Source organism: Bombyx mandarina, chromosome 22, assembly GCF_030267445.1.
Source record: "Bombyx mandarina strain Sakado chromosome 22, ASM3026744v2".
Classification (NCBI taxonomy): Eukaryota; Metazoa; Arthropoda; class Insecta; order Lepidoptera; family Bombycidae; genus Bombyx; species Bombyx mandarina.
The window spans coordinates 6112488-6129931 of NC_143228.1; the positions used below are offsets into that span (position 1 = coordinate 6112488).

Sequence of the window (17444 nt, forward strand, 5' to 3'; positions counted from 1 at the left end):
AACATTTCATTCCCATAGGAAACTACACTGACACTTGAACGCCTTAACAACGCACGCGAACCCGCAGTTAGCAGCTATTTAGTACCTTATACATATAAGCTGCTTATCTCATTAGCTAATGGTGGTACAGAGGTACATATAATATGTACATACTTTTGAGATGCCAAAACAAAACAGTCTATACTATATTTTTTGTTATTTCTAAAGAGCGGAAATGTTACTGTATGCAAATTTTGTTCTCTCAAGCTAACAGAAACGTTTATGCTTATTTTTTTCTATGCGTTCATATTTCCTTTTCATTACAAAGGAATCTTAGTGATGGGAAACATGAATAATATATTACTAGACGATGACCGAGCTTTGCTCGGTTTTTTTTTGATAACGCCATCTGGTTGTGTCTTTAAAGCGGTTAGTTGCCCTCAATTAAGAAAAATAGTATTATTATTCGCCAATAGATGTCGGGAAGAGTTGATTATTGAAAATACGAATAAAACAACATTTTCTGAAAATAAATCGTAGCTAGATCGATTTATCGGACCCGAAATCCCCTGTATACTAAATTTTATGAAAATCGTTGGAGCCGTTTCCGAGTTTCAGATTATATATATATATTAATATACAAGAATTGCTCGTTTAAAGGTATAAGATTATAATACTTCTAAGTATTTTGTGAGTCACAAAAAGAAGTCAAACACTTTTAATTAGATTTTGTGTACATTATTCTAATTTTATAGTTTCCAAACTACAATTTCAAAAGTATCTGACACTTATACTCGTAATAGATTATGTTATAGTGATATTCTTTATGAAACGTAAATGTAAATTGGTTATGATTTATAAGTTGGAATAGGATGGGTAGTTATTGAAAACGAAAAGGCGAGCTCAGTGATGCTTGTTGGAAGCAGATCATGTCCAATACTGCATAATGATATGGCTGGCTTTGGAGATCAGGGAAGGTAAATATTTATTTTGTAAATTAGCAATCTGCCAATGCTTTCAATAATTTCTTGTAGCACCACGTAATAGATCTAAATGTAAAATATAGTTTAATCTAATTTATTAACAACAGGCTTATAGATGATAATTGAATGCATCTATATTTAGTAATAACCCGCAGTTTTTCAAAAAAACTAATATTGAAACATTAACCATTTACTGGTGGTAGGATCTCTTGTGAGTCCGCGCGGGTAGGTACCACCGCCCTGCTTATTTCTACCGTGAAGCAGTAATGCGTTTCGGTTTGAAGGGTGGGGCAGCCGTTGTAGCTATACTTGAGACCTTAGAGCTTATATCTCAAGGTGGGTGGCGCATTTACGTCGTAGATGTCTATGGGCTCCAGTAACCACTTAACACCACGTGGACTGTGAGCTCGTCAACCCACTTAAGTAATAAATAAAAAAATCAAACTAAAAGTATTTTTTTTTATCATCACCGTAATCTCTCGTGCGATAGAGTAGTCTATTATACAGAGACTAGATCTATGCTCTGCTGCACATTGTTACACGGTCGCGTCCTCCGTGAACTACAACAATTGTTATTGGAAAATTGTTGTTTTAATTATTAAAAATCTAATTAAAATTTGTGTTTAATTCGATTAAGGGTATCTAGGATTTTTCAACGTTTACAATTCACGATTATGATCAAAGCGTCCGCTACACAGGGTGTGATTAAATTTGATGTTGTTTAGCCACTAATTTCAGACACTTGTCGTCATAATGAGTAATTACAACAACTTTATGCCACTTAATCTCGGAATTGTTACTTAATATTCAAAATTTAACAAATATCTATTTGTTATATTTAGTCACGTAAAAATAATAAATGCGACATTAAGTCGTTTAAGAAATTCTCATTACGTGTCCGACTCGCGAAAACTAGAGAGAAAATACAAAATCGAGTTATTTTTCGTAAGCCTGTTACGTGAAACGAAGACAGCTGGTGGAAAAATTATTCTCCTCGTGGCTGTGAATTTTATGTTTTTTTTTTATTTTATTTCCACAAAGATTGGAAATAAATAAAAAAACATAAAATCTCTGAAATACTCTTAATATGATTTATTATCGCTACCACATTTGTAAGTGTTCGGAAAATCTTTTAATATACTCGGTATTGTGAATTGGGTATTCGAAAAGCATGTACTGTAAATGTACGGCGTGCAAATAGAAAGATAAGAAATATAAATGCGAAGAAGTTATTTTATTTTTTTTTTCCACAGGAGAAAATCGCCGGATCCCCACCCGCACGGCAGGTGGGGTATGTGGGAGTCGAACCTCACTAAAAACTCCTGCCGCTCACAGCCGGCGCTCTACCCCGGACCGGGCGGGGACCCAGTCGGAGCTATTGAGAGTTATTTCAATAGTCGAAGTTCGACTTTGTTTTTCCTAAAATACAGGAAAAGCTGTCGATAATACAAAAACGGAAATAATAATACATAAAATGAATCTGATTCTTGAGGTGTTAGTGATTATAGTCGAATTTCGATCACCGCGTGAACTATGACTACCTTTTTAACTTTTTTATTCAACTATAACAATCACCGAACATTGATCTAGTTAGTTATAAACAGAGTAAGAATATTCGAACTAATTTAGCCGTATTGGAAGTTAGCATCCATAAGGTGGTAGGTCCTCTTGTGAGCCCGCGCGGGTGGGTACCACCACCCTGCCTATTTCTGCCGTGAAGCAGTAATGCGTTTCGGCTTGAAGGGTGGGGCAGCCGTTGTAACTATACTTGAGACCTTAGAACTTATGGTAGTTTTCCAACTACAGCACAAGAGCGCATTATGCGGCATACCATTAAGTACATACAGGTAGTTTTCCAATTACAGAGCATAATGCGACCCAGTGACACACAATGCCGAATTATGCTGAAGCTTAGTTGAGCATTATGCCGCATAATGCGCCCTTGTGCTGTAGTTGGAAAACTACCTATATCTCAAGGTGGGTGGCGCATTTACGTTGTGGATGTCTATGGGCTCCAGCAACTACTTAACACCAGGTGGGCTGTGAGCTCGTCTACCCATCTAAGCAATAAAAAAATATAATAAAATTATAGTCCTTGAGTTGTACGATGATGGTGGGATAACAGTAATTGATACAACACAATCGATATTTTACATGTGGTCTATTGGCTTCGGTGATCACTTAATACCCGAACTGTGCACGTCACTATAATGAAACAACGAAAAAACCACACAATCATAGCCCAATACGTACTCGCTATCGATTTAGTAAACGAACAACCTGCTCTGAGAAAAGTGAAAACGTTATTGGAAATGTGTTAAGTACATCCTCTAAAGAAAATATCACGTAAAACTTATTTATTTTATTTTTATAATATTTACTAACTAATTACGCCACGGTAAGTGATCCCGTGATAAGTTCGTAAAGAACTTGTGTTACAGGTACCAGATAACGGAAATAAATGTAAGATTTTTATTACATACACATACATATATTTAATATACATCCATAACCCTGGAAAAGACATTTATATTTATCATACAAATATCTTCTCTTGGCGGGATTCGAACCCGCGACCCCCTTGTGTAGTGACCATGTCGCTTACCACTACACCAGACTTACGCACGCGTTGATTACAATGATATAAGAAACGAACATAATAGTATTGATTGTGTTACTATCAACAGAGCACAAAGGAATTTTGTCACAGCGTAACACTCAGTTACACTACAAGCGAGTTTTAATTTATCAATGAAAACCATTTAGAGTTCCGTCGCTCACTTTTTGGAAATTTACTGTTTATACATAGCTTAAGACTTTTCTCTTACGTTGGTTGTACCAAAAGTAATACGTAAAATGCGTATAACGTAAGTTTACTGGAACTGTCAACGTTCATTGACTTTATTTATAATTGATTGTGTGTAAAAAATCTTGAAAGTCTGTTTAATTCGGAAGTCAGCAAGAAGACAATGCAGTAAGTACAATGAAGGCATGTTTCGGAACCTTTGAATAGCTAATAAGTAGTATTCTAAATAGGTTCATCTCAGGTCGTCGTGGCCTGCGGGATAAGACGTCCAGTGCATTTTTATCTAGCGTTGCGACTGTGCCGGTGTCCTAATCAAGCAGGCAGGTACCAATTATTTGTAATGAAATATGTACTTAACAAATGTTAATGAATGACTTCCAACGAATAATATAACATCATATCAATAACATCATAACTTATATATTAAAAATATAATAATGGAGGCCAATTAAGATATCTATCGGCTAACTGTCTTATTGAATCTGTTATATTTGAAGTTTTCTTTTTGAATAAGTAAATTGCGAATAAAATCATTAATTTACTAAGTTTTCAAAAGGAATTCAAAGTGCGAAACCTGTTTTGTTTTTTAATTCACATTTTTTACCTTAATTTCAAACTGGTAAAATTTCAAGTATTTAAAGTACTGGTTGATCAGAATAATAGTTTAATTACAAATCTTTACCCAGATTTATCCCATGACTGGCTGTACCCGTCCGCTTCGCTGGCCATTTAAAATTAACATTATTATTTCTCACCCCCACAAAGATTCTCATTGTTAACGCCCCCGCAACGTAGAGATTCCAACACTCATATAAAAGACTAACTAGCCTATCCATTAAGTACATGTATTTTCTACATGGATACCAAATTTCAAGTCAATCGGATGCATGGTTCAGTAGTTATAATGGAACATCCGCAAAAACCACTGTAGATTTATATATTAGTATATATATAATAAAATAAAGTTAGCGTAGTACTTAAATATTTTCGTTTCAACTTATTTTTGATGGAATTTTTTTCACATACGGAACATAAGTGCTGAACAAACGATTCGGCTTGCCGTATATTTTTTTTTATAAAATGGCGTAAAATACTTTGACCACAGATTCAGCTGTATTTTACCAAGCAGCCTTGTTTGATACGTGCCTATTCGAGATCAAAGCACCTTGACCAACTGACACGTAGCGCGCTACGGTTTTTTCAGAAGAATATTGACTCCGCAATCACTTCGGTAATTTCAATATAGTTAATGAGGCGAAAATAGCGTTTTTTTTTCCAAATCATTCGCTGATCATCTAAATCAATCGGTAGCATAACAACAATGCAACGATTAAAACCGACAATCATCCATGATTTTATTTATATACGTATATTTATAAGAGCTGCTAACAGTTTCAATGCTCTAGCTGACTTCCCTGAACTGGACATTTTCAACACTTCTACTAAGAGTATTAGGAGAACATTAGTCAGTCGATGGTTGAATGCAAATATTTAATTAATTATTTTCTATTTACTACGTTTTTCTGTTTTTTTTTTCTCAAACTGTTTTATTTTTGTTTTTGTTTTACGTTTTACTTTAATTATTTAATTCTAGGCGATGCGACGCCCCAATCGTTTGTAGTTATTTAAATGCGGAGACATTTAAATGGTGTTTAGTTGTAAGGTTAGAGTTTATATAGTTTAAGTTCACTGTTTGTCTTCCTAATAAAATAAAATAAAATAAACATTTAAGCCATTACATGAGTAGAGAAATCAACGCTTAACTAATTAGCGATTGACAGTGTCCGTAGACATCAAAACGTGAAGTCATGTTAATCAGTTTTAAGCCCAAGTTTTAGATACTAAACTTTTCTATCCAATAATAATAATAAAATATATACGTAAATTATTTTCACCTGATACTGAATTATCTATCAATTCAAATCATTACTCCAGAAATTAACGAGTACTAAGAGCTTTGTTTCAATCGTCGGCTGTTGTAATGAGGGGCTTAGTTATACATCGTAACTTATTTGTTGCACGTTGGACATAACCGTGTATTGAACTAATTCCGCAATATGGATTTTTTCGTATATGTACCTTGCAATAAAATTTTGTTGAAGAATCTCCTCTATATTTAAGTCTTTCTTAATTTATAAATACCCTTGTAATATTCGATAAGCTCTAGTACGAAAGGATGAATTATGTACTATAATTACATATATGTACATATACATTTATGAAGTTTTAACTATAATTTTATTTTAATTTGAATAGCTGTTGTTTTACTGTTCAATTCTAAACTTACCATACGAATAAAAGTATTATATTTATTTTTGTCTTGTAGCATTAATCAACATTTTTCAAATAATTAAAGCTGCCAATTGAAATTATTAACTTTTTTCGGGTTTTTAAATCAAATATTTTATAAGCTACTACTATTCTACTAATGCAGATTTTGATAGCTAAGCTGACTACCCATTATAACCGGCGCCATCTAAATCGGCGACCTGCCGACCGAGAGGGCTGGTGGTCGTGGCGCCGACGACCGCCGGTCCGTCGTTCCGGGGGGAGGGTGATGGGAGAGATGTGCTCCGCACTAAACGCTTCGCTTTCCCCCTTTGCCTTTTCATGAGTTCTGTCTCATGCGAGGTTCGGACGTGGGTTGTTGAGCGACAGGAGGTTTTAGTCAGTTCGACTCCGACATGCCCCACCCTCCATCCACAGTGGAGGAGGGCGGAAGTCCGGCGATTTCCTCCTGACCAAAAAAAAGCTAAGTTGTCTGTTTTAATTCCCGAAAACATAGTGTGAAGTTAATAGTTTTGACAATTCTCTGATGATTTACTATTTATACCTAATTTATATGTATAGCGTAATTGCTTTATAACCTTTAAAATGTGCAAGATAGAAAAGACGAAGAAGAAGAAAAAAAGAGGATAGAATAGAAAAAAGTGTAAAGATAAAGAAATGGAAAGGATAGACCTTTAGTATCTCTAAACGAGTAAATAATATTCTACATTTCTTATTTTTGTTTTAAGTACCTAGATTCTCTTCAATAGTAGTCGTAACCCTGACTGATTTTTTTCTCGATGAGTAGTGGCCAGTATTGACAGTCAGTTGACGCAGTGTAGCGCATCAGTAATTTTCGGGTCAAGTTGTTCGTGTATTGACTTGGTCTCTCTTTCGTATTCACGGATTTTTTAAATTTCGAATTAAAGAATAGTTAATGCCAAACTCTAGCAAACGAAGCATCGTATAAGGGCTGCGCTACTGACATTTTTTTTTTATTTTTTTTTTATTGCTTAGATGGGTGGACGATCTCACAGTCCACCTGGTGTTAAGTGGTTACTGGAGCCCATAGACATCTACATTGTAAATGCGCCACCCACCTTGAGATATAAGTTCTAAGGTCTCAGTATAGTTACAACGGCTGCCCCACCCTTCAAACCGAAACGCATTACTACTTCACGACAGAAATAGGCAGGGCGGAGCATCGCCCTGCCTATAGGGCATATAGGTATATAGGTACCAACCTACCCGTGCGGTCTCACAAGAGGTCCTACCACCAGTGACATATCGCTTTCCGGCAGCGTGCTCTTCTCAAATATCCCATAAAACAATAACAATATTTAATTAATGAATTTTCCGATACTCGAGAATACTGTATATTCATTAGAGCCGGATTTTGTAAAATAAATAATACTAAATATTAGCTGAAACCCAAAATGCTTGCATTCTTGTCTACGACAAACGAAGCCTTTAAAAAATCCTTCAAGATGATTGTTGATTGAAATTATCAATATCAAAATCTTGTTTTTTTTTTATATTATGTTATAGTTATTATTCAAATTGCGTTGTAGATAAAGATTAAATTAACAAAAAAGGGCAGGAAAAGACAAAGTCAATCAAGCCCAATGACTCATACTTGGGCCTTGATTTGGTGGTCTTTGGAAGTAATTAGTCTGTATACCTTTCTGTTTCCGTCGAAATATTAGGAAACCTAATAGATTTTATATTGCCGTTAATTACGTAGACATTTAAAAACAAAGCAATAAAATGTTATTGGCTCCTGTCGGCTAAAGTTTTACTTAATGACATCGAACGTATGTACTCCATAATCCGGTATTATAGATATTAATCTCATAACATATCAATCATATGACACCTTTAAATATGTATATTGCAAATTATAACGTTATTGATTGTCTTTGTATACAGAGTATACTTTGTAAACGGGCAGTTATCCGTTTCATACTTTTTTTGCAACATTATGGTTCCTTCCAACTGTACTAGAAATATTATCTAACACGCAGACCAATAAAATATAACGTGAGAAAATCAAGCTCTAAAATTCCCTCTAATGATTTAATAGACCCATTAAATTTACCTAATGTTTGAGATTCGCAGAAAATTTACCTCAGGTGTGTGAAGTTTTGTTGTTTGACCTTAAACTTGCAAAGCTCTGTACTTGTCTACTTTTAGAACATCATGTTCATAACGACAAATTCATAACAGCGGTTTTCTTATATAACTACTTTGAAGTTTCAAATAATGAAGCAAGTTTAATCTCTATGTGTTTGTTGACATTAAGAATCGTAGGAACAAATCACACACGGTCATATGGTCTCAAACTAGGATTTCCTATGCTATGGGAACCAGAAACTAACGTAGGTATTTGATTACTTACATAAACGCTTTTATACCTAGATTTTAATTAGGCCTTCATTATATTACCTACTCAGTGAAGTAGATTGAAAATTAAATGGATAAAATATACTAAGCATAAACGATCCTATCCATCGATTACGCTTTGTTACTTCTGTAGAAGTTAGACGTGTGGAATCTAGAAACTTCGCGGTTATCCATTACCTGCCTACCTGCCTGTCTGAGTCGGGGTGATCTAAAATCTAACATTAAACAGTTTACATAATTTCTAAGAATTTCATAACAAACAGGTGTGATGTAGCATTATGCCCTAGTCCTAAACAACTCCGATTAACCGGCTTATTTACGTAACAAACGATAATTACAATGTTAATCATAACAAGAGCCTGGTTGAAACTAGGAAATGTATTTATTTTAATTTAGAATAAACAATCCAGAGTGACACAAGTTCGGCCATGATCTTGTCGGCTTGGTCAGTAAAAATGGAATTCAAGGCCATTGTCATCGTCTTGGAGAATGTCTTTCTAGTTGTGCTTGCTATTTATTTTGTTAAACCTATTTCGCTAATTTGAATATAAGGGTAGTTACACATCAAAAATACATAGTTTGGCTGAAATATTGTCATTGGACGAAATTCTTGCATAATAAGAAAAGAAAAGAAGAAAAACATCCATTAGCTAAACATTAAAATGGCAATGCTTAATGTAGTTATCAAAAACCTGGTTTATGTCAAAATCAAAGGACAAATCAAATAAGAAACTAGCGTATCACAATTGAAATATAATCTTCATATCACGGGTCAGTGATAGAAAACAGAAAAATATATGTACACACAGAACATCTATCGATTAATTAGCAAAAGCCTAATTTACTTTTGAATCAATCTCAAAATCACTAATCGAATTTGTAAATTTTGTTACATTAAAATTATCATGACTTCACATGTCATAGGAGAGTGAACTAAAATAGCATTCGCAGCTGGTGGTGCAAGCCTAGTTATAAATACGGAGGTGCACGTCGGCCATGTACCAGTGTCAGTTCTGCTCCTGTCGGTTTAGCTGAAGAGGACGAAAGTGACCAACCAATTCTTGAAAAATGCGTGCCTCCCAAGTAAGTGCTGTTAGCGTTCGTGTTAATTTTCGTGATTACGTCTACGCTTAAAATAATTAGGATCTTCACGTAACTTCGTACAAATGCAATTCTTATACAATATTAACTGATCGAGTTTGAATATAGTTTTTATTTTATTTCTTAAAAAAAATATTGTGTTATTGTTGTTTTATTGAAACATTGAAATTATTTAGAAGATAGTTTCAATTACAAGTTATTTTTTACCAGAATTCTAATTTTTTATTTCAATACTATCATCAGTTACAATTCATTTCGATCGTTAATTTAAAATTTCGTCAGATTGAAAAGAAATCAAATATTTACCATCTGCTCTTTATGTTGGATAATTATGAAATTTCGTGTTAGTGAATATCGGTCATATGTAGCTGTGCCAATATCTACTAGTGGTCCCAAAGTAATCGAAATTCGACTATAATTAATGGAAACTAAAAGTTTGAACATTATTATGGTTTTATTGTCAAAGGCTATTAAACTTCTATAATCACAGATTACGCCAAGACAAATTACGACAAATGATATTAAAGGTAAACAATATTAATCTATTCTCAATATGATCACAGAAATTAAATGATAAACAAAAAAGTATATAAATTCGTGTGTATGTCAATATCATGTATATTGTGTGTAATGTTTTTATTGAATTAATGTATTTTTTATGCATAATTAAAAAAAATATTAGCATTCTGCATTTCTCTATATTCTCTATAAGTTTCGAAAATACTCCTCCGTCTACAAACAAAGCCGATACAAAGTTTTTGCTTCATGTATTAATATGTAGATAATACGGGATTCGGGAACATTTAACTTTATAATTGACTATGAAAATAAGACGGCATATTTTTTCATACTTACTTGACACTTATCGTTATATTTTGAGTAATTAACAATATATCTTTATAAATTATAGCCTATGTGTTATTCTGATGTCTAAGCTATATTATTGTAAAGTTTCATCCAAATCCATTCTGTATTTTTTACGTGAAAGAGTAACGAATAACCTACATCGATATATTCTTGCAAACTTTCGCATTTATTTTGAAATAATCTTATTTGCCAAGAATCTAACTGAAAGGTCGAACAATACCTGTACAAACAAAAACCGACAAATAAAAGCAAATAAAGTTTATTCCCAACAAAATTTTATCACTAATCGTTAACAAATAATATAAATTAAGACAGAGTGAATCGAGTTGAATAAAATACATTACACAAATATTGATACATACACACATAGTATTACGTGAAATATAATAGTCATTAGACAATCAACTACCATGAATGGAAGTCATTATGTGTCGCAGTAAGAAGCGTTGCGTTACAAAACGAGTCATTATAAAAATGTTTTGCGTACTTTCCGGCTTGCTCCATCAATATTGTCGCAAAACAAAATGCATCGTAATCACGGAAAACGTTTGTTGGGCTCGTGTGTGTACGTTGCCGGGAAAACGTGTATGGTTCAAAGTAAAAGATACAGCGGGCTTTTCGGAATGTTATTTTATATTAGCTTAGAAAAAATCTTAGTTTTATTAATTAATATGTGGTATGACAAAGATTCATAGATGTTTGCATTACAAGAATATTCTTTAAAAATTAAACTCAGTAGGCAGAGGCTTGGCTCTGTCTCTGGCATTGCTGAAGTCCATGGGCGATATCAACCACTCACCAACAGGTGAGCCGTAAGCTCGTCTACCTACAAGGGCAATAAAATAAAAAAAATACCGTTACAAATATTATTATACAAACTAAGCTTATAGGACCACTATTACTAATTTTTGGGTACAGAAAAAGTTTGCTTACTTATTGCATGGATGGGTGATGAGCAAACTCAAATTGGGTACTATACTATTTTATTCGTGATAAGTTTGAAAACGCTTTGAACTTACTTTATAATTATTATTCAGAATTCAGATTACATCTTAAATCCATTTATTTATTTATTCTAATGTCAATAAATTTAACTAAACGTGGCAGAAAATATTGTATTCGCACACAATATTGAAATATGATTAAAATAGTGGTAGAAAAACAATATGCCTATTCCAGTCTGAAGCAATCATGTGCTCCGTATTGAAGGGTAAAATAGTCGTTAATACAATACAAATTGAGAAATGTCTCAAGGTGAAATTTACGAGTATGCATTAACGTTGTTGATATCTATGGGTTCGTTCGCTCAGCAGTCTAAGCAATACATAAATAAAGCTTCCATCTCGTGTTTCTAGGTGGATGGCGATGTTCACGTTTTTGTATAAAAAAAAATTATTGCTTAGATGGGTGCGCGAGCTCACGGCCCACCTGGTGTTAAATGGTTACCAGAGCCGATAGAGATCTACAACGTAAATGCCGCCATCCACCTCGAGACATGAGTTCGAAGGTCTCAGTTTTTACAGTATGAACTTCAGTAACAACTTTATTTCAGTTAAGAAGTGAGTTACTATACCCGTTTGCAGGATCAAAAGTAAAAAAAGTAGTCGATTTTCATTGAGGATACGGATGAGCGGGAATCATTTTGACGAGGGATCGAAAATGCTATGTTATCTTAAGCCGAAACTAAACAATTTGCAAACAGTAATTAACTAATTTTACGGTACACGAATCGACTCCGCTATCGTTCTAGATTGTCGTTGTAAATGAGCTAAGCTATGATGAATGACTCATAATGCTGACCTTACGTATACGATAAATGAGTTAGACTTTCGTTTGCAAGTTGTGATGTACATATAATAAGAATATTAAGTCTTTTGTGAATCTCTAGTAAGATTCAATATTACTAGCACCAGATAAATTTGAAGAGAACAAGCTATCTATGACCAACTTACCAGCTTAGTTGTTAAGTTAGGAATTTTTTTTATTAGAGGTGTAGCTGGATAATGAATAAAATTCGATAAATTCTAAATAATGAAGGCTGAAGACCGTTTTGTTTTTTATTTTATTAATATATAATTATTTTTGATTGTGTTAGATTGGTAGATGACCTCACAGCCTGTTGTTAAAAGGTTTCCGGATTCCATAGATATTGTAGCATCAAAGTTACTACCCACCTTGAGTGAGACATGAAGTACTTACAAGTCCTATTTTACTGTGTAGCGGCTGCTTGCAAAACTTCACTCTCGTAATAGATAGACTGGCGCTGCGTGTTAGAGAACTTAGTCACAACGAAAATATGTAAATATCAAGGATTTCATTTTATTACTTACTAGTGTCTTGTGAGTCCATACGGGTAGGTATCAAAGCTCCGCCTATTTCTGCCGCAATGCGTTTCGGTTAGAAGGGTGGGGCAGACGTTGTAGTATAGAACTGAGATTTAGAACTCATGTTTGAAGCTGCATTACCTTGTTGATGTCTATGGGCTCCGGCAGCCACTTTACAACGGCTAGGTCGAGACATCGTTCACTTGTCTAAGAAAAAAATATACAGTAAAAATGCTGTAGCCCCTTTTAGACCACTTTATTCTAGTCGAAATTGGTAAATCGGGTAAAACAAATATTAAACTAGCATTGACACTTCGGTGTATCAGGTCGTGATGTTCGTCGCGGTGTGTGGTGCAGCCAGCGCCGGGTATATCGCTCCCGGGTACAGTGGCTACTCCGGGTACAGCGGAGGACTGGGTGGCTATAACGCTGGCTACAGCGGTGGCTACGGAGGATACGATGGCGGAGAACACGGAGACTATTACGTAAGTATTCTGTTTATGTTTTTGAGTAAACACTACAGTTGCATAAAAAACATTCCAGTTACTGTATATTTTATATGTATAAAGCGTGATTTAGGGCATCTGGTATAAGGCTGTCATAATAATCATCTATCTACTCAAAGCATGTTGTTACAAAATTTATGTATTCAACTGTATTTTAATAACCCTAAGATCATTATAAACGAAAAAAAAATATTCACAACTATGTCATCTGCACTGCGTATTCTAACGTTGAAACTAGAATATCGTTAAGAGTAAAATAAATAGTTAAATTAAATAATAAAAATGAAACATACAACATTGTCACGTGACTTTTAGAATTAAACCTCTATAAAAGACATCAACGCGCTGTTATCGATTCTAGCTTGCCGATATTTGATGTATTTTTGCTCTTACAGGCCTACCCCAAGTATGCCTTTGATTACTCAGTGAATGACCCTCATACTGGCGATCACAAAACACAATGGGAGAGCCGGGATGGTGACGTTGTAAAAGGTAGAGGTTATTTTTATTTTACTGTACTTAATAGGTCAACTATGTTTTTTTTTAATTGCTTTATATGGGTGGACGAGCTCACAGCCCACCTAGTATTAAGTGGTTACTGGAGCCCATGGGCATCTACAACGTAAATGCGCCACCCACCTTGAGATATAAGTTCTAAGATCCCACTATAGTTACAACGGCTGCCCCACCCTTCAAACCGAAACGCATTACAGCTTCACGGCAGAAATAGGCAAGGCGGTGGTACCTATCCGCGCGGACTCACAAGAGGTCCTACCACCAGTATGTAGTATATAAGACTAAATAAAGGGCTTTAACACAATAGTTGCCTCATGATATCAATAATGACTTAGAGATAATTAGCAATTCGCTTTATGTTAATAAGTGGATTTTAAATAACTGTTAAATGATAAAAGCTAGCGTCATTGTAACAGCGCCATCTATTGTAAAATGATTGTACTATGAACTAGCATTTTGCTGTAGTCCAAACGATTACTGTATGAGGTTATCGGACGTTAAAGTTTTATGTTTTAAATTTGTAATTGTGTTAATTCTAATGTATCAAAGAGTTGAACAATGTATTAATAAACAAAGTTGTCTGGAGGTCTAGATCGAGTCAAACAGTCGATTAGATAATACATAGCATAAAATTATATTTAAAATTGAAACGGAGTTCACTTTCAACAGTACAGATCAATGATCCTAATTTATATCACACGTAATACTTGTTTATTAATACGTACAAACAAAATTATTTATTTTCTCAGGTGCTTATTCTCTTGCTGAGCCTGATGGCACTACTCGCATTGTTGAATATACTGCTGATAAACACAATGGCTTCAATGCAGTCGTAAAACGCATTGGTCAAGCTCACCATCCCCAGGTCTACGGAGGACACTACGACGGAGCTGGTTACTACGGTTATCACTAGATGGCGCTGTAATAAAAATCATAAAATAGTTACAGCTCTGAACGATAGATGACACTGCATCCAGTAATTATTAATTTGAAAGGACGGTGTCAAACTGTGATATTTATATTTCGATAATAGAATGTTAAAATGTAATTTATGTGTGTTGTATCTTGACCCTTATTTAACTAATCGTAATTAGTTATTGTTGTTTTGATACAAAAAAAAACACAGAAATAAAGCTTTATACTGGACGAGTGATTTTAATTTCTAAAACTGGGAAAGTGTTAAATGGGAATTCCTCACTTTTCCTAGTGAAATACATCATCGTTATGAAAGGATTTCATGCATGAAGCACTGTTGATCGGTCATTAATAAATAAAGAAATGAATAAACGGATATTCTTCGAATAACTATGAAGACCGCGTATTTAAATTTACATAATCGAGAATTCAATTACACCGTAGCTCTATTTAAGTAAATAAATCAGATTGAATGCTTCAGACGAATTAGTCTCGTATTTTTTTGATCACGTTATAGAGGATATAAATAATCTGATTGTTGTAAATTACTTTGTATGTGTCATTGTACATTGTGTTGCAACGATGGATACGGATAATAAACATTCGTTCATTTCACTTTTTTTTTGTAGTGGTCTTCATTTCCAGGAAAACCTTAGTTAATTATACCTGGAAATAACAATAAAAAAAAAGTTAAGTAATAGCTTTTTTTTTTTTATGATTGAAGGATTACTGGTGGCCCCGAGGCCTTTCCAGTTTCACCAGGACAGGTGGGCGAGCAAAGGCTCAGCCAGGAGGGGTGGGATTTGCTAACAGCTACCCGAGCGCCTCCGAAGGAGACCTAACAGCTCAAGAGTAGCTGCTTCGCGAATGAATCTAATAGCGGATCGGAATCGCGACCCGCTGAGAAGATCCGGCGAGAAACTCAGCGAGCTGATTCATGGGTTAGGTTGCACGGCGAACTCTTTGTCGAGTTCGACGAGTACGGTTACCGAGGTCCCTAAGCCTGCTCCTAGTGTTAGAGCTGAAGGCGTCTAATGCAAAAGTTATTGGATCTGATGGATCCGTAAGGACGTGAAAGTAATCTTGCCAATGTTTGTACATACATATTATTATATTTCTTATTGGTGATAAATTTATTGTTTATATATAATTGTTTATTTGAAAACTAATTGAAAAACAAAATTGACGATGTGAAGAGCTAAAACGGATTTATTTTACAAACTATGAGTTTAACTGGTTAGTTAAGAACAGGAGTTAACAAGAAGAGGCTTTGACTGATTTAAATTCATAATTCGGTACAATTAAAGTGGCTTACAATTGCATCGGGTTTGAATCAAAGTGAGGGATTTATTAGCGACTGGAGCTCATTATAATGTGCATGTCGCAGCCTTCTTTGAGACGTGAGGATGAAGACTATTTAATTCTATAAAGTATATCCCTCCCTCAAACGTAAAACTTTATGCTACTTTGACGAAGAAATAGGCAGACGTGGGGACAAGCATTGGGCAATAAATTATACCGAATTTTTTTAGACTACTTTTTCCTTTATAATAAGTAATAGGTTAGACTGGTATACTAGCATCGCATAAAAATACTGTACTGATCATTCATTATTTAAACTTCAATGACCTCATAAAGCTGCTTCCTTGTGCTCTGTGACAAAGATAAGGTTTTTATCAATAAATTGTTTAATTTTCATAACACCTTTGTGGTTTACAGTGACCAATTTGAATGGTAAAACTGCTAAACGATACACCAGAATTATAAAAAATAGTCGATCAGAAACGCTAGGAAATGGTATCCGTACGAGACTGTCTAAATATCTTTATGATATATTATTATTGTGTCCATTATTCGATGGCAAACTTCCGCGATTGATTTTATGAATATTTATACCTGTCAAGAGTCCATTACCTGGAACAATAATGGTAGTTCGTGCATTTTTAATACGTTGCTCATTTTCGTTACGACTATTAGATTAAAATAATACGTACTAAAAATTTCTAAGTCTCTTTAACCTCATAAGAATTAGAGTTGAAAAGAAGAGAGATAAATTGTAATGAAACTTGAGGAGTTGATGTCTTGAGTGCGATAGCACCAAGTGTACTCGAGGTCAATGCCATCTAATAAGTCGATCCCGACGACGTCACGACACCGTCTGTGGTGCAGTCTAACCCATGCATCAGCTCGCTGAGTTTCTCGCCGGATCTTCTGAGCGGGTCGCGATTCTGATCCGGCGGTAGATTCATCCGTGAAGCAGCTGCTCTTGAGTTGTTAGGCCTCCTTCGGAGACGCTCGGGCAGGTGTTACCAAATCCCACCTCTCCCGGCTGAGGCTTTGCTCGCCCACCTGTCCTGATCAAACTCAAAAGGCCTCTGAGCCAAAAAAGAGTAAACCTTCAGTCACAAAAAAACGTATTTTAAAAATAAACCTAAAAATTGTATGAATGATATTGATGGTAACTATAGAATCCACACACTGTAGGCTGTTGTTTCGTAGTATAGATAATCTTTCAACATTTCGATCCTGAAAGAGCTCAACATCAAGGAGAGACTATCGTCAACAGTCCAAATACCAATCCTCAAGTTCTTCGGGCACATCACTCGTAATGATGACTCCATTGAGCGATTGGTGGTGCAAGGGAAAGTCGAGGGCAAAAGATCTCGCGGACGATCTCTAACACGATGGGCCGACCTCATAAAATCTGTGACTCACTCCAACATAAATGTATGCTCTCACTCTGCGAAACATCGTGCCACATGGCGTCGCATCGCGA

The 17444-nt window shown here is 35.0% G+C and overlaps 1 protein-coding gene across 1 annotated transcript; it reads left to right on the plus strand.

Annotated features, from left to right (window-relative positions):
- Window positions 1-9395: 9395 nt before the first annotated feature.
- Window positions 9396-14899, plus strand: CPR126 (cuticular protein RR-2 motif 126). The gene is made up of 4 exons (XM_028174399.2): window positions 9396-9522; window positions 13058-13216; window positions 13633-13729; window positions 14503-14899. The coding sequence occupies exons 1-4, from the start codon at window positions 9508-9510 to the stop codon at window positions 14664-14666; spliced, it is 435 nt and encodes a 144-aa protein (XP_028030200.2). The 5' UTR covers window positions 9396-9507; the 3' UTR covers window positions 14667-14899.
- The last annotated feature ends 2545 nt before the right edge of the window (window positions 14900-17444 follow it).

Coding starts and splice junctions, on each gene's coding strand:
- CPR126 (XM_028174399.2), top strand. Junction 13,217..13,632: donor GAGAACACGGAGACTATTAC/GTAAGTATTCTG, acceptor TTGCTCTTACAG/GCCTACCCCAAGTATGCCTT. Junction 13,730..14,502: donor GGATGGTGACGTTGTAAAAG/GTAGAGGTTATT, acceptor TTATTTTCTCAG/GTGCTTATTCTCTTGCTGAG.